We start from the raw sequence: 21,532 nt of genomic DNA, 5'->3' as shown, positions 1-21,532 counted from the left end.
GTGCATTTCCATCCTTGTCACACAGCCTTAGCAGCACATCACATAACTATAGGCAGGGGTTGTAGCAGAGGTGGCTCCAAAATCACTGAAGATGTTGTCACAATCACAGAGTCTCCTCTAAGCTCTTTCTGCAGCTCTTCACAGACAGCTGAGGATAATTTCACTGGATCAGCAAAATGTATCACCTTGCTGATCCACATACAAAAATGATGGCACATATCAAAAGAGCTTTCCTTCTTTGGATAAACACAGGAACCTGCAAAAGCGGAATTCCTCACTGTCCACCACAAGGTCAGAAAGACATGGGATCTCCTCATGGCTTCATGAAAAACCAAGTTCTAAAGCTCAAGGGCTATCAAGCTTCACAACTCCTTCAAGGATGTTTAGAAAAACAGGAATTAACTGGTAGTCAAGTTTGTCACCCATTTCCTGAGCACTTTTTAAACAACTAAATTAAACCAATATTCTATTGCCATCAGGGTTGCTTTGTCTAATATCACTTCAAGGGCTGCCTCGCTCACATCTCATCCTCAAAAGGAGCATTGTTAGATCACTGAGAACATCAAAGTGTTCTGAGAAGAACCAGCTGGGCTTTACCCACAGGAGTGCTGGTGTCAAAGCCTTCACCAGCTGGGTTCCTGGAAAGAAGCACACCAAAAGTTGCAGCAGCAGAACAAACTTAGGTACTCAGCAGTCATTTAATTAAGGAATCAATCATCAGAGGAAGCACAGAACACAGGCTGTGACAAAGGCTGTGTTACAGTGCTTTTCTAGCACTTCTCAGCATCAGCTGAGGTGTGTTTGTGTGCCTCCAGGCTGGGCTGGCAAAGCCACGTTCCCAAATTCACCATCGTACACCAGATCTGGCACCTTTGCCACACACAATCACAATTCAGTCCCAAATGCCAGTGGTGCATTCAGGATTCACTTGGATCAGAGCACACATTTCTGTATAAAAGCCAGGCTCTAAATGCCCCTGTTGTAGAAGAACACTGTTTCTTCTGTAGATGACAGAATTTCTGGTTCAAGGTCTGCTCGCTTTATCTGCAATGTAGGAGAAAAGGAAATCAGCACCACCATGGCCTGGAAAGTGGATGTTAAATCCTTGTAACTCCATTGCACTTTGCACAAATTCAAGTACTGCATTCAGGATTTGGGACTTGCTCTTTGTTTATTTGGGGATTTGAGGGATTTTTTTTGTTGCTGTTTTTTGATGTTTTGGGCCTTTTTTTTTTCCCCTCCAGCATTTTCTGCATGTGCACACATATTGGAAAAATTACTTATTTTTTTTAAATAGTGACATTATCCCTGTTCACTACAGAATCACAGAATCATTTCGGTGTGAAGAGACCTTTAGGATCACCCAATCCAGCTGTAAATATATTTGGGTGACACACAGGAGAACTTCTGCTGTGGACTGGGCCATTGGGAAGCCCAAAGGGCATCAACCAGCCCTAATCTCAGTACATAATTCCTCAAAAGTCCCCTCATTTATGTACAGTTTGCTTTGTTGTCATAGGAGATTAAGAAATTTTAAAAAACACAAAAAACTAAAACGCCAGAAAGTTTGGACAAATAAAAGAAACCACTGAAAATTGCAAGAGTTAGTTCTCCTGACTTTGCTTGCTTCAGATTGTTGTGAGTCTGATAAACCTACATTGAAAAGTGTAAATATAAATACCAAACAATGCAACTCAGACCTCAAAAGTCCTGTGAGCCTCTCCCTGGTACATGGGCCTTCACAAGCAGCCTCTTTGCTGCCCCATTTAAGATGTACCACATCTTAATTTTTTTAATATGTGGCCTTCAGAGTGCTGACCATAGTTCTGAAAAGCTGATTTAATGTCACAACAATCTTCAATCAATTCCTGTGCAAGGACTTACCTCCCCACACTGTGGGAACATACTGAAGGAGACTGGCAGCATCCCTGCTAGGACAGACATAATCACAAACATCCTCACAGGACCCAAAGCACGAGGATTTTTAACAATTCTTGCTCTGTCCAAGACATTGAAAAAAGTGTGTCAGTATATTGAAAAATAACCTGACGGTGACACAAAGAGCATTAGCTACTGTTTTACTGAAATTAGTAATAATCTAGGCTTATGGTTCCAAAAGATGTTTCCCCACTTCACTTCCTATGTTCTTACTCTTAACTTCCTTTGTTTTGTGCTTTCCTGCAGCATTTCCCAAGCTCAGACTGTCAAGATTAAGGAAAAAAGCAGCAAGATCAAAGTGACAAAAGGAGAGAAAGTACATTAGTGCTTTAAAGTGTCTCAGTTCCTTCATTAAGATTTTTCTTGCCTTACCCTCTTTCCTTACACATCCAGTTCCTGTGGGCAGCCCTATTTTACCTTGTGCAAAAATTTATTGATTGACATATAGATATAAAGTTTTATTTTACATCTGCATTTATCTTCTGGTAACAGGAGTCCCTTAAGCTGATAGGGAATCAATTTAGGCAATACCAAATTACCTGACAGAGATTATCCCTACCTGTACTATTTACATGACAAAATATTGTGACCAAAAGCTCAGGGCAGGCTAAGAACCCTCTCATAAAGCATACAATGTATTCTTCTTAGGATACAGGGATTTAAAATGTTGAAAAGCAAGAACATGTTTTACAACAGGTGGAAAACTATTAGGAAGTTGGGATCCAGCTTTAATTGCAAATTCAAGTGCCACATTACCTCTTCAAATACACAAACCTAAGCTAAGTGCTGTGAACAACCTTGATACAAACACTGAAACTCAAATGTTAAATGAGGGAACTGGAGGTGGGTAGGTGCTGGAAAACAGCCTGTCAGGAGAGCACAAACATGTTTCCTGCATGGGAGCAGAGAGGAAAACCTCATTCCTACAAACCCTGGAGCATGGGTTAGACATAACCACATTCACTTAATGATCTCAAAGAATCACAGCAGCTGAACAGCAACTTCCCACATCACCACTTCCACCAAGGCAAGCAATACTGCAAACCCAAGGGAAAACCTGGCAAATGGTGAGAGCCAGACTGAGAAGCAGAGTCCCACTGCCCAGGCAGCCCAGCCCCTGCAGAGCCTCTCACCTCTGCACACAGTGCATCAGCACTTCTGGCAGGAAGAACGTTGTCCCAAACAAGACTGCTCTGGACAATGCTGTTTCCATAACAGCCTTCAGGGAGAGAGCAAAACAAGTGGTGTCAAAAGAATGTTCTGGGCAGCTTCAAGCACTGCCTGCTGCCCTGAGTGCTTTTTTGTCTTACACTCTGGACTTTAAAGCAACAGGTTAATGAGGGATAACAACACCTATTAGAGGAATTCTTTCTTAAATGGAAACTAAGAGGCAAATACTCTGCTTATGACTGAGAAACTTCTTAAAAGGAAGGTGAAACTACTGATGAGATTTCCTGCCATGATAATAATTTTGCTAAGACTTGCTTTTTAAAGTTGTGCTGAACTTCATACAATTAGTTATACCTTGTGGACATCCTAACTAGCCTGTGTTAAATCTGAAGTTCTCTCTCCAGCTGTCCCCAAATCCTTATGCTCATGCAGTTGTTTCCACAACACAGGGCATTTCTCTGAGGTGTTCCTCAGAAGATCCAAGAGTCTTATCTCCTTCTGGAGGTGACCAGAGCAAACAGAAATGTCTGTGCCAGTGTCTCTGGTCCTCAGTATATTGGTGTGGAGAGGCAGCCAACCCTTGATGACACTGAAGATGTGGAATCCAAGCCTGCCCAAAGATTCAGCACCTGGTGTGGGATTCCTTATTCAATATATCCAACCCTAGCTACTGTCAGCATCACATTCTGCTCTTAGCAGGGAATGAAAGGCAAGTCAAAGAAGTTCTCCACTCCCTCACCTACCTTCTCACCAGCCTTCTTAGACACTCCTATAACCTTGCCATTCCTGTCCATCACTTCTATCCCATTATCAAATTCTGGGCTTCTCACCATCGCCACGGTAAATGCACTCGTCAGACCTGCAGGGGTAAAGGGGACTTTGCTTTAATAGATCCCAAAGGATTACCTCAACAGTAACATCCATAATGATGTGCATTTTACATTTCCAGTTCAGCAGTTCACATCTGAATAACATGACAGCTTAAAAAAACACTGCCCCATGAAAATCTACTCGGGATCTGAATCTTTGTTTCAGAATCTTGAGAGAGACTGCAAGGCTTCAGGCCTAAAATGTGCTTTGTCATTATGGATTCAGAGCTTTAAAATCATTTCCATCCAGCTCAAACCACAAGTACTTTGTCTTAAGGGAAAGTGGAGGGATTTCTGTTGTGGTTAGGTTTTGTTCTGCTCAGCATAAAATCCTGAGAGGAACAGAAGACAAAATCCTGAAAGGAACAAACAGGGTTTCAGAAAAGTTGCATCCTGCATTGAAAGGAAGGGCACAGACTGTCAATCTGACCTTGCCTGAAAGAAGAGGTTGCCTCCTTTTATTAGTTCTTGGTAGAGCTATTCCATAAAGACGTTAGTGTACCAGAGGACACTTTGCAAATGGCTGGACTAACACTAATCAATTACCCTCAGGCTTTTCTCTATATTTAAGAAAAGGAAAGCACATTTAACACCTGCTTCAAGGAAACAAGCCAGAAACCTCTAATGTACTTCAGAAAGATCTGAGTAGGCATCTCACGTAACTCGAAACAGAGGAGATGATGCATTTTAATTTTATCATTTTTTTCCTGAGAAAGGCCAAAAATTTCTATAATGGCAACAGAAGCATAATTAATGACATTAAATAGTTGAACTTCTCCTGATGCAACTTCACCCTGGCAGTAGAGCTTTTGCAGTAATGAAGTGAGTCCCACTTTCCTTGCAGGATTAATAACACCCTGCTGGAACAATCTCCTTTTCTGCACTCCCAGAGCGACGTCGCACTCTGGTGTCACACATGTGCCACACCAGGTCACATCAGTGCCACTGCTACTGCCCTCCTGATCTGTCCAGCTGCTTTCAGGTGTGTGTACAAAGCTCCCAAGAGTGCTCTGCAGCTCTGCAACTAAAACCAGCAAGAATCCAGTGAGGTCAGGGACACTCCCAGTGAGAGCTGTCTCCCACAGAAAGGAGGGGACTAACAAAGGCAGCCAGAGAAGAAACAGAGAGCACACTTGTGCAAAGGTAAGAAAACTCTACAGTCAGACAGGCAGATGGCCCTCAGGCAGCTGCATGGGGCACAGTTTGTTCCCACTCACCAAGCAGAGGAGCAGGCAGCAGTTTTCTGACCACAAGGTGCATTAATGAGTTCTTCAACATGTAACGATTCATGAAGGCAAGAGGGAGAGCCTAAGGCATGGAGAGGAAACAGGCCACTGAAAAAATGTGCAGCATTTCAGTGTGACAGGTTAGGAAAATCAATCTGTGACTTGGTTACCATTTATGAAAATAAACAAATGCCTTGGTTTAACATTCCAGCAAAATATACAACTTCTCTAGTTAATGAAGGTGCTTGTAATCACTCTTTTAGATAAGAATGCAAAACATTGTGATAAAAAAAGCATTCAACATTATTATGTAGAGCACAGCAGCAGTGTGAATACAAAGACAGAAAAAAGAAAATAATTACCTCTGACTAATATTCCTTGGACATTCATCCAACTGCATTGTGTCACATATTCCTCTCTCCCCCAAACAGGAAATCTGGTTTACTTCTGTATTTTTCCTGCTTCTCTGCAGTTTCAGCCCAATTCTATATTCCCATAATACACTTGCAGGAAGTTTCATGTAGGAATAAAGGGCCAGGACACCAGCTGGCCCTCAGAGACTCCCCTGAAGGACAAAGGGAAGCACTCCCATGATGACCCACAGGCAGGGCTGCCTCCCCAGGTTTCTGTAAGGCCTGAGCAATCCTGGCCAGCTGTTCTGCCCTGCAGTGGGCAGAGGTGAAACTCCCTCTAACAGAAGCAAGAACCATCACCTTTTTCTGCCAAAAGCTTGTGAAAATCACTGCTTTGTGTGGGGGCTGAGGAGAGGCATTACAGAGACATCTACACTTGTGATGAGTGTCATGATAATTCCTGAGCTCATTCTGATGTAACAAACTCCTGAAACCAAAACCTCCTATTCCAGCAGAGAGCACAGGGTCAGCTCCCTTTTGGAAGACTAATTTCCCTGCATCCAGTGCAGTATTTTCATGGCTATGTTCCTGGGATTTGAACAAACACTATCCAGTACTGATGCTTGCAGACCTCACCACTTGTTTGGAGTTAGATCTCTTCCACAGCACCACATCAAAAATCAGCTACAACAGTGGCTCACCCTGTGCTTGTAAACACTGGCCAGTTCCTCTCACTACCTGTGTGCTAAACTTGCAAAACAACAAGAAATTGACACAAGAGGAAGCATCAGGGGAAGCCAAGCAAAATAATGGCTGACAGATGATCAGAAAACATTCTTATCCTGAACAGTTCTGTGGGAAGATATCAGAGCAGAACACCAGAGCACAGTCCTGAGGGAAATGTGGCACTGTGGGTATCCTGAGGGAAATGTGGCACTGTGGATACCCTGAGGGAAATGTGGCACTGTGAATATCCTGAGGGAAATGTGGCACTGTGGGTATCCTGAAGGATATGTGGCACTGTGGGTATCCTGAGGGATATGTGGCACTGTGGGTATCCTGAAGGATATGTGGCACTGTGGGTATCCTGAGGGAAATGTGGCACTGTGGGTATCCTGAGGGAAATGTGGCACTGTGGGTATCCTGAAGGATATGTGGCACTCAGTGCCTACACCTTCTCAGGAGAGCTTGTCAGGAAAGCAGTCATTGAGCAAATACTTACACCAACACAGGCTGAATAGGAAATGGCTCCCAAGCCAAGCAGGAGCTGCTTTTGCTGAAGTGAGTATTCCTAAGGAGAGAAAAACCACACTGCATAAATACATTGTAAAACACTTGCAAATCAAGTTCAAAATGGCATCTGCACAATGAAGAGGATTACAAAAATAAAAATCAACACTCACTTGAGCCTTTGGGGTGCCATTTCCATTTACCAGAGTGAATGCTGTGGTGTATGTGTGAAACACAAACTGCAGAAACAAGAGATTGTAAGAAAAAATTAATTCACGATTGAGACTAGAAGAGCTGTAAAAGTAGAAAGGAAGAGGCAATTACCTGCCAAAAAAAAGAATGCCTTGCATGGCGCTGAACAGATGAAATGATCACCTAAGAGGAAAATGCACAAGAAAGTGAGGTTTGAAGAGTGTGGAGGATTTTGGTGCAGGAGCACCAGGAGAACTGCTGAGGTACCACTGGCAGCAGTGCCCAAGGCCATCAGCCCTGGTTCCTGGCTGTAGCATTCTCTTCTTACAGTAGTGACATGTTCATTTTTCTGTTCAACAGAAAGCACACAGACATGTATAAATCACAGGCAAATAGTGGTAAACATTGTGTAAGAATATTGCAGCAAGGTGCTTTCTTACCCAAAAGAAAAATGCATTTGTGCCTGTGAAGCTTAAATAGATGCAAATAAAATTACTGAGGTAACAAAAGTCTAATTAAAGAAATGATTGAGAAAGGATCAATGCTGGAGGTATGAACACTAACTTAGATCTAACTGATCTAAGATCAAAGGTTTTAAGAGTTAATTCCCAGCTTCTTCTGAAATTCAGACAGTGAATACACACCTCAGCTTCAATAAACCACAACCTTTCTTGAGGTTTCAAGCTCAAGGTGTGGAACACTTTCAAAAAACAGAGTCAATCAAGATAAGAATAGAAAATATTGAGTAAGAGGAAGGCTGAGAATCTCCAAAGCCTCAGAGAAATATCAGTAATTATTTTAATATTAGTAGATCATCCATCTGTATTATTAATGCCAGCACTGACTCTAACCACATCTATGAGAGCACATTAAGCTGTAAATATCAAAAATAAGTATTTCTATTAATTTAACACTGTTATTAATGAGTTTAACAGCCATCAAGACTTTCACTGTACTTTCTAGCAGTGCCATGTAAGTTCATGCTGTAATGTCTGTATGGAATGACATATCTCAGGATGTACACTCATGGGCCAAGCCCAAACCCAAATAATCTAAATTCATAAATAAGCACATGATTACAGCTACAAATTTGATGAAACAAAATGGTGCCATTTTTGAGCACAGTAACAAGAGTTTATTTTTATATCTTTGGTAGTTTACTGGCAACACCATTTCCTACTTGCAAATGCACATCAACATTAGAAAAAAATCATATTCTGGGTCTGAGCCACAGAACACAAGGCTCCAAGCCCTTCCCAGTGCAGTTCCAGATTTTTGAGGCTGAACAGTCCAAACCTTGCCTTGCTGTCATTGCTGAGTGATCTCACCTTGCATCAGAAAGCTGTCCTTCACACATGAACAGTCTCTTGGAATGCTGCTGGAGAAGGGTAACCAACAGCTTTGGACTTCCAGGGAGATTCTTTAAGGGCTCAATTTCCAGGTTACTTCCCATAAAACAGATGTCTTTCAAACAGCTTGTGCTGAAGCTACAACAAAGCCCCAAAACTCCCATTCCCTCCCTCCAACCCCTGGCTATGGAAAATGGAAGCCTTGCTGGATGCACACTGGCATCTGTCACAATTACTCACCAAGGGAAGAGTTATGGGCATGAAAGCTAAAGAGAAAGAAAACTTTATTTCAGTAAAAAAAAAAAATCTGTGAGTATAAATGGATGGTCTAGAGCAGAAAACTCCCCCGCTCCGCTGCCCATTTCCACCTCCAAGTAAAACACCGCCCACAAACCCCAGCATCACCATTAACTCCAGCCCTAAGCTTTATCTCTCACTCCTGCCTCAAGAAGCCAAATTCCCTTCCCAGATTTCACAGCCAAAAGGAGCCCTCATGAGCTGGGGCCTGCTTTTCCCCAGGGCTGCTTGGAAATGAAATAACTGAAGAAAGTTCAGCCCTCTGTTCAAAGAGAGGTGTAACAAAAGCTGCCACAGTGTGAGTGGCACAGGAGATAATGAGTGCAGAGCCTCAGTGTGGTTATCTGTGATTAACAACCTGTGCAAGCACACCTGATCTGTCACCAGAATGTAAATTCATCCAGCAGCCATCAAGGGAAAAACTTAAATTACAGCAGACAGTTAAATGTGGAGGGATTTGGGAACTCATTCTGCACAACAAGAAGCACAGACTGATCAGGGTGTTTCCATCTAGATGAGCAGATTATCCCAGGGAGAAATTCCCCAGCAGGACCATAGGAATAAATCAAACAATCTTCAACACATTGAACAATACAACTAAGAGAAGAGTCTGCTTGCTTTTCTATGTGAGTGTCACTGTGGTATCACAGCAGCTGTTCACCATGAGCTCTTCCTCCCTGATGCCTCAGTCACACATATAAAATTTCACTTAAGGGAACCCACCTGGAGGTCTAAACAAAACAGGAATTATCTTGTCTGTATCAGGATGTACACTGGACTTAAAAAGGAAAAAAAAGCAAATTAGAACATCTTTGCCATACTTGAATAACAGAAAAAAAAATCTAAATATTTTGTAAACTTACCAGGCTTAGCAAGAAGTCTTTTTTAATCTACAACAGTTGGAAAATTAGGTTAATAATTAAATTTCAGAAGAGGCTGGGTAAAATCTTCTTTCTAAACTTATTCTATGTCTTTTTCTAATCACTTCCTTTTATACATCCCTTTTATATATCCGTTTAATTATATTCTTCCCCTAAAATTTCTCTGCATATACTCCCTGTGGAATATAAAGCATTCACATCCCATGAGTTGTGTAACAGCACCCAAGCACACACTAGGGCAGAAGAGAAGGTTTATTTAAAAAAGTTAAAACTAGTAAGAATTTTAAACCATAAAACAACAATTTGATATGGATAAACACTTATGTTAAGACTTTAACTGCAGTGCAAAATACCTGATTATTCTGTATGGGCTCACTTAGGGTCTTCTCATTGATTAGTATTGATAACCTGGTTCTTTGTATTTCATTCTGTATTTGAGAGAAAAAAATAAACAAAACAAAACAAACAAAACCATCTCAGTTTCAGTATTTTCAGTGCAATTTATGAGCTATAAAACAAACCTAGAAGCTAATGATGTATCTGTGACTTACAATGAAAGCAAGAACACTCCTAGACACAATGAATTCATAATCACAGAAACTTTTAAACTACTGGGATAATGCAACTGCTGGCACAGTGTGAGCAGGGCTGCTGAGACGGCTGTGCCTAGAATGTCCCTTGGTTTATGTAATCACAGGTGCATCCACGTGTGTTTGTTTATTGCAGGACTCTGGAATGGTTCGGGTTGGAAGGGACTTTAAATCCCACCCAGTGCCACCCCAGCCATGGCAGGGACACCTCCCACTGTCCCAGGCTGCTCCAACCCCAATGTCCAACCTGGCCTTGGACACTGCAGGGATCCAGGGGCAGCCACAGCTGCTCTGGGCACCTGTGCCAGGGCCTGCCCACCCTCACAGGCAGGAATTCCTTTCAGCTACACAACCTAAACCTCCTCTGTTACTTTAAAGCCATTCCCTTGTCCCAGCACTCCGTGCCCTTGTCCAAAGCCCCTCCCCAGCTCTTCGCCGCCCCTTTAGGCAGCGGAACATGACATCCACCTACATTCCTCGCGATTTCCCTTCTCCTCAGCAGCCCTGCGGTGATTTCACAAGGCCATTCCACCCTCGACCCAGGCACAGCCCCTCAGGCCGCCCGCTCATCTCGACCTTCCCGCGCTACTCACGGAGGACTTGAGCAGCAGCAGCGGATCCAAGGCGTCCGCCCAGAGGAGAAACCTCTGCAAGAAAGACTGAGGGAGACACGTTGGAGGCGTTATCGCGGACCTTCCCTAACACGACCCGTGCCCCCTCCCAGCCGCGGTGCCCACCTGCCCCTCCGCCCTCCAGAAGCGCAGGTTGGCATCCATGGAGCCGCGGCACCGGAAGCGCCGCCGGGCCCGGTCCGGTGCCGCACGCTCCGCCCGGCCACGGAGCCGCCGCGCCGGGGCCCCGCTGCCGGCGGCGCATCGCTCGGGAGAGGCCCCACGGGCTTTCCCTTCCAGCGGCTCCCCCGGTGTGAAAAGCGCCAGTCACTTGTTTTTAAAATTTTCAATGTTTAATAGTAATAAAATGGTTATAAAAATGGTAATACAGTTAGAGTAATAATAATTTGGACGATTTGAATTAGGACAATATGAGACAATAAAAACAAAGAGTTACGGATGTCCAGGTACCTTTCCTGGGCAGCATAAGCCCGAAAAAGGAGACACGTTAACAGAGGATTAACCCTTAAAAACAATAACTTGTTGCATATTCATACAGCTCATACATGATGCATAAATTCCATTCAAACATAGGATTCTGTCTGATCAGTGTCAACTTCTGAATCCTAACTATGAAAAATGCGTGTATTTTATGATTGGCTTTTCGCAAATATTCAAATGAACATTCCATGTGTTGTGTTAGAAAGTAATGCTGTATTTATTCTCTTAAGCAGTGTATTAAATATAGAGTTTGAGGTTATAAAAATGTTAAAATACAAACTATGCTATGTAGGATGCTTTTTTTAAAAAAGAAAGGACTTGCAGCAAGATAGCAGCCACAGGACACCTGAATCTTTCAGAGAAAGAGAATTTATTGCCCTCTTATCAGAAGAAATGAACTTCTTCCTGCCTTGAAGGTGCTGTCAGGATTCAGAGGAAGAAGTTGACGATGACCAGACAGAATCCTGTGTTTGAATGGAATTTATGCATCATGTATGAGGTGTATGAATATGCAACAGGCTGTTGTTTTTAAGGGTTAATCCTTTGTTAATGTGTCCTTTTTCAGGCTTATGCTGCCCAGAAAAAGGTACCCAGATGTCCATAACTCTTTGTCTCTACTGTCTCATATTGTCATAATTCAAATCGTCCTAATTATTATTACTCTAATTATATTACCATTTTTATAACCATTTTATTACTATTAAACTTTGAAAATTTTATAAACAAGTGATTGGCATTTTTCTCACTGGGCAGTCAAGGCCTGGCCCCACGGGCTTTTCCCTTCCAGCAGCTTCCCAGTTATAAAGCTCGCTCAGGGCTCAGCCGCCTTGTGCTTCTTTGCTCAGAGGGTCAAAAGATGGAAAACAGAAACACACAGAACGTTGTATTGATCTGTGCAGCCCCACAGAACTTTGTGTGCATGGGCTGCTCCCCGTGGCTCCTGTGAGCTGCTGTTGGAGCTGCTGAGGCAATGAACACACCCAGTTCTTTCCAGAGAAACAGAGAAAGAAAAGCAAAGCACCACACCTGCTGCTAGGCCACGTTAAGATTATTTTATTATGGCTAGAGAGATGCTACATCAGTTTCAAGCAGTACAAGAGTCAAGCAAATTCAAGCGAAAGAAACTTTGCCATTAAGCTCCAATAAGTGCACTGTGGGGGTTCCCAAACAAAATTAAAGTTCATGCTTGTTAGTGCTCCTGAGTAGCTGCACTTCTGTTTTTAATGGCACACATTTACATTCTTTCCATGTTTTAGTGCATTTACACACAAAACCAATGATTTTAAAATTACTTTTACTTGTTACATTCATCTTCCTCTGCAAAAATCATTAAAAACAAACCATGTATCAGAATTCCATCCTTGTATTTTTCCTTTTTTTTTTTTAACTGACTTTTATATTGTGTGAGAAAATGAAATGCAGGAAATTTTCTGGTCCAAAACTAGATAAAAGGAAAAGCCAGTGGAAGGCTACTGTAACTTGTGTACTCATCACATTCAGAAGATGAATAATGGTCACAGAAATCCATGAAACTGAAGTTGCAGAAGGCAGGGGGAAAGCCTTAGTTTTACCCTTTTTAAAGCAAGACAAGGGAGTCAGTAAATATTTTAGCATTTAATTTCTTCTTAAACATGAGAAAATGACAGCTTTTATTTTTATTATTAATTTTTACAATCACAGCTGTTTTCCTAATGTCTTCATAGACAAAACTAAAGAATTGTGTCCACATATTTGAGTGTTTAGTAATGCACTTTTTCAAAATATTCTTTGGAACCTTCTGGGCTTGGTTTGATCTGTCAAGAAAAGAAAGTTAAGTTATTACTTGGAACAGGTATGATATAAAAAACACAGATTTGATACTTTATCCATGAAAATACATGCATACTTTATAAAATCAGTGATCTATTTATTGATTGGTTGAAAGTTAGTTGAAAGACAAAAGCCTAGATTATGTACAAGTCATACTTGAAAATTTTCCGTATAAACCACATTTTTCCTCTTAAAGTAAAAAAAAGTAATTAAGTAAATAAAAAAACCTTAAAATGTAAGTTATTAAGTAAATAAAAAATCTGAACTTGGCTAACCTATAAACCACGTTTTTCCTGTTAAATTACAATGAATTAAATAAATAAAAAATCTGAACTCAGGTAACGTATAAACCACATTTTTCCTGTTAAATTACAATGCATTAAGTAAGTGACATATCTGAACTTGGCTAACCTATAAACCATGTTTTTCTGTTCAATTACAATGTATTAAATAAATAAAAAATGTGAACTCAGATAACATATAAACCACATTTTCCCTGTTAAATTACCATGCATTAAGTAAGTAAAAAAATCTGAACTCAGCTAATAGATAAACCACATTTTTCTCTTCAATTACAATGAATTAAATAAATAAAAAATCTGAACTCAGATAACGTATAAACCACATTTTCCCTGTTAAATTACAATGCATTAAGTAAGTAAAAAATCTGAACTCAGCTTATATATAAACAACGTTTTTCTGTTAAATTACACTGCACTAAGTAAGTAAAAAATCTGAGCTCCGTTAATGGAGAGTCCAAGTCAAGTTTGGAGTTTTGAACACAATTTGCATCTCCTAAAAGGAAAATTTCTTCACAAACATCCCACAATTACTTTCAGACAAACAGACTAAAGTGGCCCAACCGATAACAGCTTTGACAGCAGGCACGGACGCAGTGAAACACCTCACACCTGAGAGGATCCCAGCCCTGCAGACAAGCACCAGCGGCTGTCCTGAGGAGGACACATTCACCCCTGAGCTCACTCACCGTGGGGGAGTTTGGAATCCAGTCAGCAGGGCACACCTCGCCGTGTGTCTCCACGAACTGGAAGGCCTTGACCAGGCGCAGGGTCTCGTCCACGCTGCGCCCCACGGGCAGGTCGTTGACACTCAGGTGCTTGATGATCCCGTTTGGGTCAATGATGAACAGACCTCTGCAACGCAGCATTCAGGCAAGGCAAATCAATTTCCCGGGCCAAACACAAGGAATTGGGTGCACAATTTCAGCAGTGGCATGCATCAGTTAGGAGGGGACCTGCAGTATTGGGTATCTTGTTTGTTAGCAAAGTGATCCACTATTGCTGTGGCACTGTGAAATTAGAAAGTATGTATGGAGACTATTCAATCCAGGCAGAGGTAGCAAAGGGAGAACTCAGTGTTCCACCTGTGCTTCAAAACTGAAAGCTGACATCCTGCCCTTGTCTTTTTGGTCAAATCTGTAGGTGCTGAGTGAGGAGCTGCTTGTGCATTATGCTACTAAATTAAATCCCGTTGCATACAAGTATTTGTGAAAACCAAAGTTCCAATCTTACCACACTAATTAACTTAATCTCTCAGTAAGCAAATGCCAAAAGTTCCTGAGCCAAAGAGATCAGGAACTGAAGGTCTCCAGAAGATTTCTACCCAATCCACTGTTTCTCAGGGACTTCTATGGAAAGAAATTATCAGAAATTGCCCTTCTATGGACATGGAGTTAGGGACATGGAGTTCTCAGGCTTTTCCCTCACACATTTTCAGAGAGGCCTGGAGCCATTCTCAGCTTCATGGCCAAAATGAGCAGGTGCCCTATTCCTAGGGTGGGATCCAGCCATCTCGCAGCAGAACACATCTCCCAATCTTCACCTGATGCCATTTCCCTGCAGGAGGGCACAGTGTGCCCTGTGTTGGTTAGTCTGGGTTGTGTCCCAGCACAGCAGCCCAGCCTTACCTCAGTGCTATGCCAGGTCCTTCCAGCAGCACCCCATACGAACGGGAGATCTCCTTTGTGAGGTCTGACAGAACTGGAATATTCATTTTGCCCAAACCGCCGCTCTAGAGAACAGAGAAAGATTCCACTTGGTTACAAAAAGCTCCATAGGATCATCCTTCCTGAGTGCTGGATTCCATGTTCTTGAGGGCACAGTAACAACAAAACACAACCACGGCATCTGCTCCATGAAAGGAACCAAGTGTGTGTGGTGTTGCTTTGGTTTGTTTTGGTTGTTTGTTCTAAAGTAGTCAAGAACGGATTGTTTCTTTAGAAAGTGAAAATTTCTTTTGCACTGTGCATTTTAGAATTGCTGATTTTGGTGGTAAGAGGCCACCAATGGCAACAGTCATAAATTTCCAGAAAAACTTCCTTTGTATATTATTCAGGAGCTTTGAATAGAAAAGTTTCTACTGCATATTTAAGTGTTCAGAATTAAACAAGATGAACATGGTGGGGAGGAAAGGGAAACAAACCTGTGAACAAACAAACTTTGGAGCACACATCTGATGAGGAACAGCTGAGCATATTTAGCCTGGAGAAAAGGAGAGTCAGAAGTGACCTCTACAAACTCATTAAAAGTGGGTGTAGCCAGGTGGGGGTAAGCCTCTTCTGCAGGTAACAAGGGACAGGACAAAATGAAATTACGTCAAATTGCACCAGGGGAGGTTTATATTGAATATTATCAAAAACTTCTTCACAGAAAGGATTGTCAGGCACTGGAACAGACTTCCCAAGACAAGGGGAAAAAAAACATGGATGTGGCACTTGAGGTCATGATTAGTGGTGAACATGGTGATGGTGGTGGCAGTGAGATCATCATCTCTTCATCATCATGAGACTTCATGATCCTAGAGGTCTTTTGCAACCTTAACAATTCTTATTCCAAACACAATGCTCTTACCAACACACTAAGAATGTCAGAGTTCTGCTGCTCTATTCCGTGCACATGGTTATTTTTGTTTTGCCTCTCACAAATCAATTTCAATACCATTTGAAGAGTCAAACAAGATTTCTTTCCTTTTTGTCACAGACTGAGACTGCAAGAGAGATAAGCTCTCTAACCTTGAAACAAGGCTGGAGTTTGTTAGCTTTGCTATTCTTGGCCTCATCAGTGAATCACTGTGTAATCTCAGCCACAGACCCAGATCCTGCAAACACTCGTCTGTAACAGAGTTCCCTACACAGAGCTTTGAGCACAGATGTCAGAGAAACCAAGGCTTCAGCTTCTCTGGGTGTCAGTTTCCTGCCTATGCCACCATGGAATTCTTTCCGCCCTGTGCAGGGTGTTTTGAGCTGGGCCTGATGATCTTTGTGGGTCCCTTCCAACTGAGAACAGTCTGTGCATCTGTAAAACCCTGAGCACAACTGACATACCCTGCAAACCTTTGGGATAAAGCTGGGAACTCAGGCCACAGTCACACTGCTGAGCTTTGAACAAAGCTTGCAGAAAATAAATACTCTTGATAGGCTTAGCCAAGGTGTATTAAATGCAGCAAACTCTCCTCCCTCCCCTGCATGTCCCAGTGGTGCCAGGAGGCACCCAGCCTGCAGCACAACTGCACACTGCTGCCCACACAGGCTGGGACTGATGGCACAGATGCTTCTGCACCTTCCTGGGACACCTGTGGTCCTCTACAACTGCCTAAACCAGGGGGATGCTTTATGTCATCAAAAGCAGGTGTTTTTACATATATCTGAAAGAGGCTCCTCTCCAGTAAAAGTCTTTATCATCTGATTTCCCTAAAGAAAGCCAAAAACCTCCATTTGTACTTCAAGAGTGGAACCCTTTCATCCAGTGAGAATCAATGATACAAGTGCTTCAATAAACTGGTGGTTCCTCTGCTTCCAACCTAAAGCCACCACTTTTGGGTAATTGTTAACAGTAACGAATGAACAGCTGCTGCTCCTTTTCTGTGATAATTTCTGTGCATTAACAGCTGTCACAGGCACTTTGGGATACTGACATGTAAACTGAGCATTTGTCTTTTGAGATATGTTATCAACAAGGCTATCATCACAGCAAAACAAGTTAAAAACCCAAGCAAGACAATTATGAAAAAGAAAACAAAAGACAGAGGTCAGAATTATGTCATCAAATCTAGAAGTTGATTGCATATGACTTTAGGAAATCTATTAAAAATCAGTGTTGGCACAATTATTTATTCAACTCCACTTCTCTGGAGCTCTTGTGGAAAGAAACCAAACCAAAACAGAAAGCCTCAAAGAGATACTCAATTCCTACCCTTCGTGGTGTGTTTATCCATGCCAGATGAGTAAAATGAGAGTCCACTGAAACTGCCACCACTTCACAGTTGACATCACGAAATTCTTTTGCTTTGTTGCTGAAGGCCACAATTTCCGTGGGGCAGACAAAGGTGCTGTGGGAAGAGAGATCAGGCTGTAATAATTCTGCCATCTTCTCTAGAGAAGACTCATGTCTGTTTCTAGGCATTTTCATTAGACTGATAATTTTAGCCATGTTTCCTGCTCAAAATTAGTTTCAGTCTCAAACCAACAGCCACAGCCGCACAGCTGGCACACCAGTTACCATCTCTGAGTTCTAGACAGATTCCTCACAAAGATGGAGAAACTGCCTCTGCTAGAGACTCTCTGGACAGAGAGTTTTTGGAAACTACAGCAGAAAGATCTGCAGGTTAAACCCTTCTCCATGTGCCCACCTGCACCAAGATACTCTTGGCAACTCAAGTCTTCCGAGCAGACTGACCCCCATCCTATCATGTTTTGCTCTAAAGCTGTTAGCTGCAGTTCTGCTGGCCTTGCTTCTTCAAGGACAGAGTCTCCAAACTACAAGGCAATGTCCTCACCCCTGGGATCTGAGTGTAACAGGAACCACAGCCAGCTCCTGACGCAGGCCCTGCAGCCAGAAGATGCTCTCCAGCCCCTCTATCCACTGCTTTAACACACAACGGCCGTGTGCCCCCAGTCTTATCACTCACGCCCTAGAAACAGGCACATCTGCCCTGCAAGACTGGCCCAAATCGAACAAACCCAGAACGACCTGCAGCGCCTGTGATGACCTTCAGCAGGACCTTCAGCAGGCCCATCGGGAAAGGGAGAAAGCCGCACTCACAAGTCCAGGGGGTAGAAAAAGAGAACCAGGTATTTCCCCTTGTAATCATCTAGGCTCAGCTCCTTGAACTCTCCGTTCACGACAGCCGTTCCCTTGAAGGCCGGGGCGTGCTGGGTCACCGCCACGGCGAACCGCGAGGAGCCTGCGGAGGGGAGAACGCAGAGCTGCGGGCCGGGCCCGGGGGCGCTCCCGGGGCGCCTTCCCCGGCCGCCCTCCCGCACTTACCGAGGCTGAAGGGGCGGCGGGCGCAGGCCGGGGGCCATGCCGTGCCTCTCCTCCCGGCGGCGGCAGCCAGGGGCACCTGCGGGGACAGGGAGGGTCAGGCGGCGGCGGGGCCGGGCGGGCAGGCCGGCCGGCGGGCGGGCCCTCACTCACCGCGGCGCGGAGCAGCCTCCCCAGCGCGGCGGCCATGTCGAGCGGCGGGCGGAGCGGGCGGAGCGGGGCGGAGCGCCGGGGGCGGGAACCCCGGAGGGGCGGTGAGGGACGCGCCGGAATCACGGAATCGATCCGGTTGGGAAAGGCTTCTCGGACCATGGAGTCCGATCTATGGTCGGACACCAGCGGGCGGCCAGGCCATGGCACGGAGGGCCACGTCCAGTCTGTCCTTGAAGGCCTGCAGTGACCGTGACTCCACCACCTCCCTGGGCAGCCCATTCCAATGTCTAATCACCCTTTCTGCGAAGCAGTTCTTCCTAATGTCCAACCTAAACCTCCCCATGCACAGCTTGAGGCCATGTCCTCTTGTCTTGACATTTATTGCTTGGGAGCAGAGCCCGACCCCTGTCAGGGAGTTGTGGAGAGTTATCACTGGTTGGCCCTGAGCCTCCGGGCTAAACCCCCAGCTCCCTCCCCTGCTCCTCACAGGACTTGTGCTTCAGACCCTTCCCCAGCTCCCTTCCCTTCTCTGGACCTGCACCAGCCCCTCAATGTCCTTCCAGAACTGGGCACAGCACTCGAGGTGCAGCCTCACCAGTGCCATGGCCCCAGCGCTGTGCCCACCGACACAGCCCGGCTTGTGCTCAGAAACCTTCCTCATACACCCTTACAACTGGCTCTGACTTTGTTGAACTCACTTGGATTACACTTACAGAATCACAGAATATTCTCAGTTGGAAAGAATACACAAGGGTCATGAAAGTCCATCTCCAGGTCCTGCCCAGGACACCCCCAGAGTCACACCTTGTGCCTGAGAGTGTTGTCTAAACATGATCTCTGTCAGGCTTGGTGCTGTGCCCACTTCCCTGGGGAGCTCGTTCCAGCACCCAGTCACCCTCTGTTTTTAGTAAATCCTGGTGTTTTTTCTAATACACAACTGAAACCTCTCCTGACTCAACTTCAGCCATTCCCTCGGGTCCTGTCACTGATCACCACAGAGCACAGATCAGTGTCTTCCCCTCCTCTTCCTCTCACACAGAAATTGTAGACTGCAGTGTGCTGTCCCTCAGTCTCCTCCAGGCTGAACAGACCAGGTGCCCTCAGCTGCTCCTCATTCAGCATCTTCTCAAGGCCTTTCACCATCTTTGCAGCTCCTAGCTTCTTTCTTTGTGTTCCTTCATCTAAACACTTTAACCAAGCTGAACCCAGTTTCCCTTCTGGGTTTTAGTAACTTCTAGTTTCATATATTTATTAATATCCACAACATTTTAGAAAAGGGCGGACCTTGTGGACTGGAGAAGAGTCTGGGTCTGCTAGCTGGATAAGCTCAGCCATCAGCATCAGGGGCGCAAAGCCAAAGGCAGCCAGAGAAATGTCAGCTACCCCTGGGATGAAGTCAATGAATGCTAAATCTACACTTTTGAACTTATTCCAAGTACTGATCCATCTGCATGGCCCAGTCACCTCTGTAACAGGGAACCTCTGAGCCTTCAAAAGAGGGAGGATTATGTTCAACCTGCCTGTTAGGGCTGATAACCAGCTGGTATTAACTCCCTGCTATGCCTAGGAATTGTTTGGGACAGTATTAGTTGGTGTTGTCCAAAAGTGTGCTGAGACCTTTCTGGGCATTTAACATCATGGCAAATTTCAGTCTCTGGCACCTTGAATTTATTAATCCAGATGTAGCCAATGACAGCTGGAAACATGGCTCTGAAAGTCTTCTCAAAAAGAAAGTAATTCCCAGCAGAGCAGCCAGAATAATGTTATCTACCCAAAACATGAAAGTGGAAGTGAGTAACCAGTTTGCACATTAGAAAGTGTGTCAGGTAGAGTGTGGGTGAACTGTGCCCCAGCCTGCAGCCTTGGATTAGGAGAGGGAAGGAGCAATTGTGGAGATTGTGGCCAGGACAGAGGTGTGGGAGGGCTTTGTGCTGCTGCTGAGGGCTGCAGGCAGAGCAGTGAGCAGGGCAGCTGAGCCTGGGATACCTGTGGAGCTGTAGGTGGAGAGCAGCAAACCCACAGCCATTAGCTGGGCTGATGCTTTTCAGAGCAGTGCAGGATGGCATGGCTGCATTCGTGTCTGAAACCTGGCACATGCCCTCAGACACAGAAATGTGTTTGCCCAGACGAGTGCCCTGGGGTTGGGCAGCAAATTGTGTGCCCAGGGGTGGCTGGGTTCCTTTCCCTCAGGTGTGGGAGCTGCACTGTGGCAGCCAGAAAAGGGCTGTTGCTCGGATTTCCTGAGGATGGCTGTCTCATCCACAGATGATTATTCACCAAACTTCTAAGTTGATGTATTCTAAACCAATGCCCTTCCCCCCAGCCCCGGAAAGTTATATTTGTTTAAAACTCTTTGTTTAAACTCTTGGCTTGCAGGTGGGGAAATATTGCTCATGCTTTGTTGTGGAGGCAGCGTAATTCAGCTTCTCAGACTTCTGTGCAAAAGCTTGAACTACTGCCATTTAATGGGGAGTATTTTCCATTTTGCTTTTGCAAAATGAGCATCCCTGCAATCTGAAGATGGACCTTGTCACTGCCAAAGTGCACCTGATAAAAGTTGTTCCTTTTTCCTCAGCTCAGGCTCTGGCACAGTCTCAAGCAGCTGCTAAACCTGGTTCTTATTGACATCCAAAGCTCAAAATCAATCTACCGAGTGATACCATTTGCACATCTTTTTCCAGATCTTGTTGGTTGTCTCCTTCGCTGTCTTTAAGTGTGATTCAGATTGACATGTGAAGTTGCTGAAAGACTCTCCAGGGATTTCAGCAGGCTTTAAGGAGAAGTTGCTATACAAGGTGCAGAGTAGTCCATAAGGCACTTGAATAGAAAATGGGAGATGTGAATGTTCTTTTTGGTGAGGATATTTATGTGCCTGCTCCCATTTTGTGCCTCTCTTTTCCTATCTGGAAATAGTTAACTATGTCTTTCTGGTGAAAAACTACAAGATCAGTTGATAAAAAATACAGATAATGCTTGTGTGTTGTTTCCATTATTGTTTTGTAAGTGTTAGATTTTAAAGAGCGCTTTGAAAGATATCATTCACACAACAAAATTTTAGGGGAAAAGTAGCTGTTTCTCTTT

General features: G+C 44.0%; 2 protein-coding genes across 2 annotated transcripts; both read right to left on the bottom strand.

The window, feature by feature from the left end:
- Nucleotides 1-238: 238 nt before the first annotated feature.
- On the bottom strand, nt 239-10,889 carry SFXN4 (sideroflexin 4). The gene is made up of 14 exons (XM_054277232.1): nt 10,833-10,889; nt 10,689-10,754; nt 9,859-9,933; nt 9,488-9,514; nt 9,348-9,402; nt 8,568-8,593; nt 7,111-7,161; nt 6,960-7,025; nt 6,779-6,847; nt 5,195-5,285; nt 3,852-3,967; nt 3,072-3,157; nt 1,885-1,999; nt 239-1,044 (listed from the first exon to the last, which is right to left on the bottom strand). The coding sequence occupies exons 1-14, from the start codon at nt 10,869-10,871 to the stop codon at nt 967-969; spliced, it is 960 nt and encodes a 319-aa protein (XP_054133207.1). The 5' UTR covers nt 10,872-10,889; the 3' UTR covers nt 239-966.
- Nucleotides 10,890-12,806: 1,917 nt separating this feature from the next.
- On the bottom strand, nt 12,807-18,499 carry PRDX3 (peroxiredoxin 3). The gene is made up of 7 exons (XM_054277340.1): nt 18,452-18,499; nt 18,302-18,377; nt 18,077-18,218; nt 17,228-17,363; nt 14,944-15,047; nt 14,005-14,170; nt 12,807-13,000 (listed from the first exon to the last, which is right to left on the bottom strand). The coding sequence occupies exons 1-7, from the start codon at nt 18,485-18,487 to the stop codon at nt 12,947-12,949; spliced, it is 714 nt and encodes a 237-aa protein (XP_054133315.1). The 5' UTR covers nt 18,488-18,499; the 3' UTR covers nt 12,807-12,946.
- Between the last annotated feature and the right edge of the window lie 3,033 nt (nt 18,500-21,532).

This window comes from Melozone crissalis, unplaced genomic scaffold (genome assembly GCF_028551555.1).
Source record: "Melozone crissalis strain CALT ecotype California unplaced genomic scaffold, PUWL_Pcris_2 ptg000019l_1, whole genome shotgun sequence".
Taxonomy (NCBI): domain Eukaryota; kingdom Metazoa; phylum Chordata; class Aves; order Passeriformes; family Passerellidae; genus Melozone; species Melozone crissalis.
The sequence above is the reverse complement of the archived record's forward strand: the minus strand, read 5'-3'. Positions and strand labels throughout refer to the sequence as shown.

What these genes read in the sequence shown, in the direction of transcription:
- SFXN4 (XM_054277232.1), bottom strand. Translation starts at nt 10,871, where the DNA reads ATGGATGCCAACCTGCGCTTCTGGAGGGCGGAGGGGCAG. An exon ending in TGCTGCTGCTCAAGTCCTCC is followed by an intron (nt 9,934 to 10,688) that starts GTGAGTAGCGCG and finishes TCTCAAATACAG; the next exon opens with AATGAAATACAAAGAACCAG. An exon ending in TGTTCCCACAGTGTGGGGAG is followed by an intron (nt 1,045 to 1,884) that starts GTAAGTCCTTGC and finishes CCTACATTGCAG; the next exon opens with ATAAAGCGAGCAGACCTTGA.
- PRDX3 (XM_054277340.1), bottom strand. Translation starts at nt 18,487, where the DNA reads ATGGCCGCCGCGCTGGGGAGGCTGCTCCGCGCCGCG. An exon ending in GGAGGCTGCTCCGCGCCGCG is followed by an intron (nt 18,378 to 18,451) that starts GTGAGTGAGGGC and finishes CTGTCCCCGCAG; the next exon opens with GTGCCCCTGGCTGCCGCCGC. An exon ending in TTTTTCTACCCCCTGGACTT is followed by an intron (nt 17,364 to 18,076) that starts GTGAGTGCGGCT and finishes CTCTTCCCACAG; the next exon opens with CACCTTTGTCTGCCCCACGG.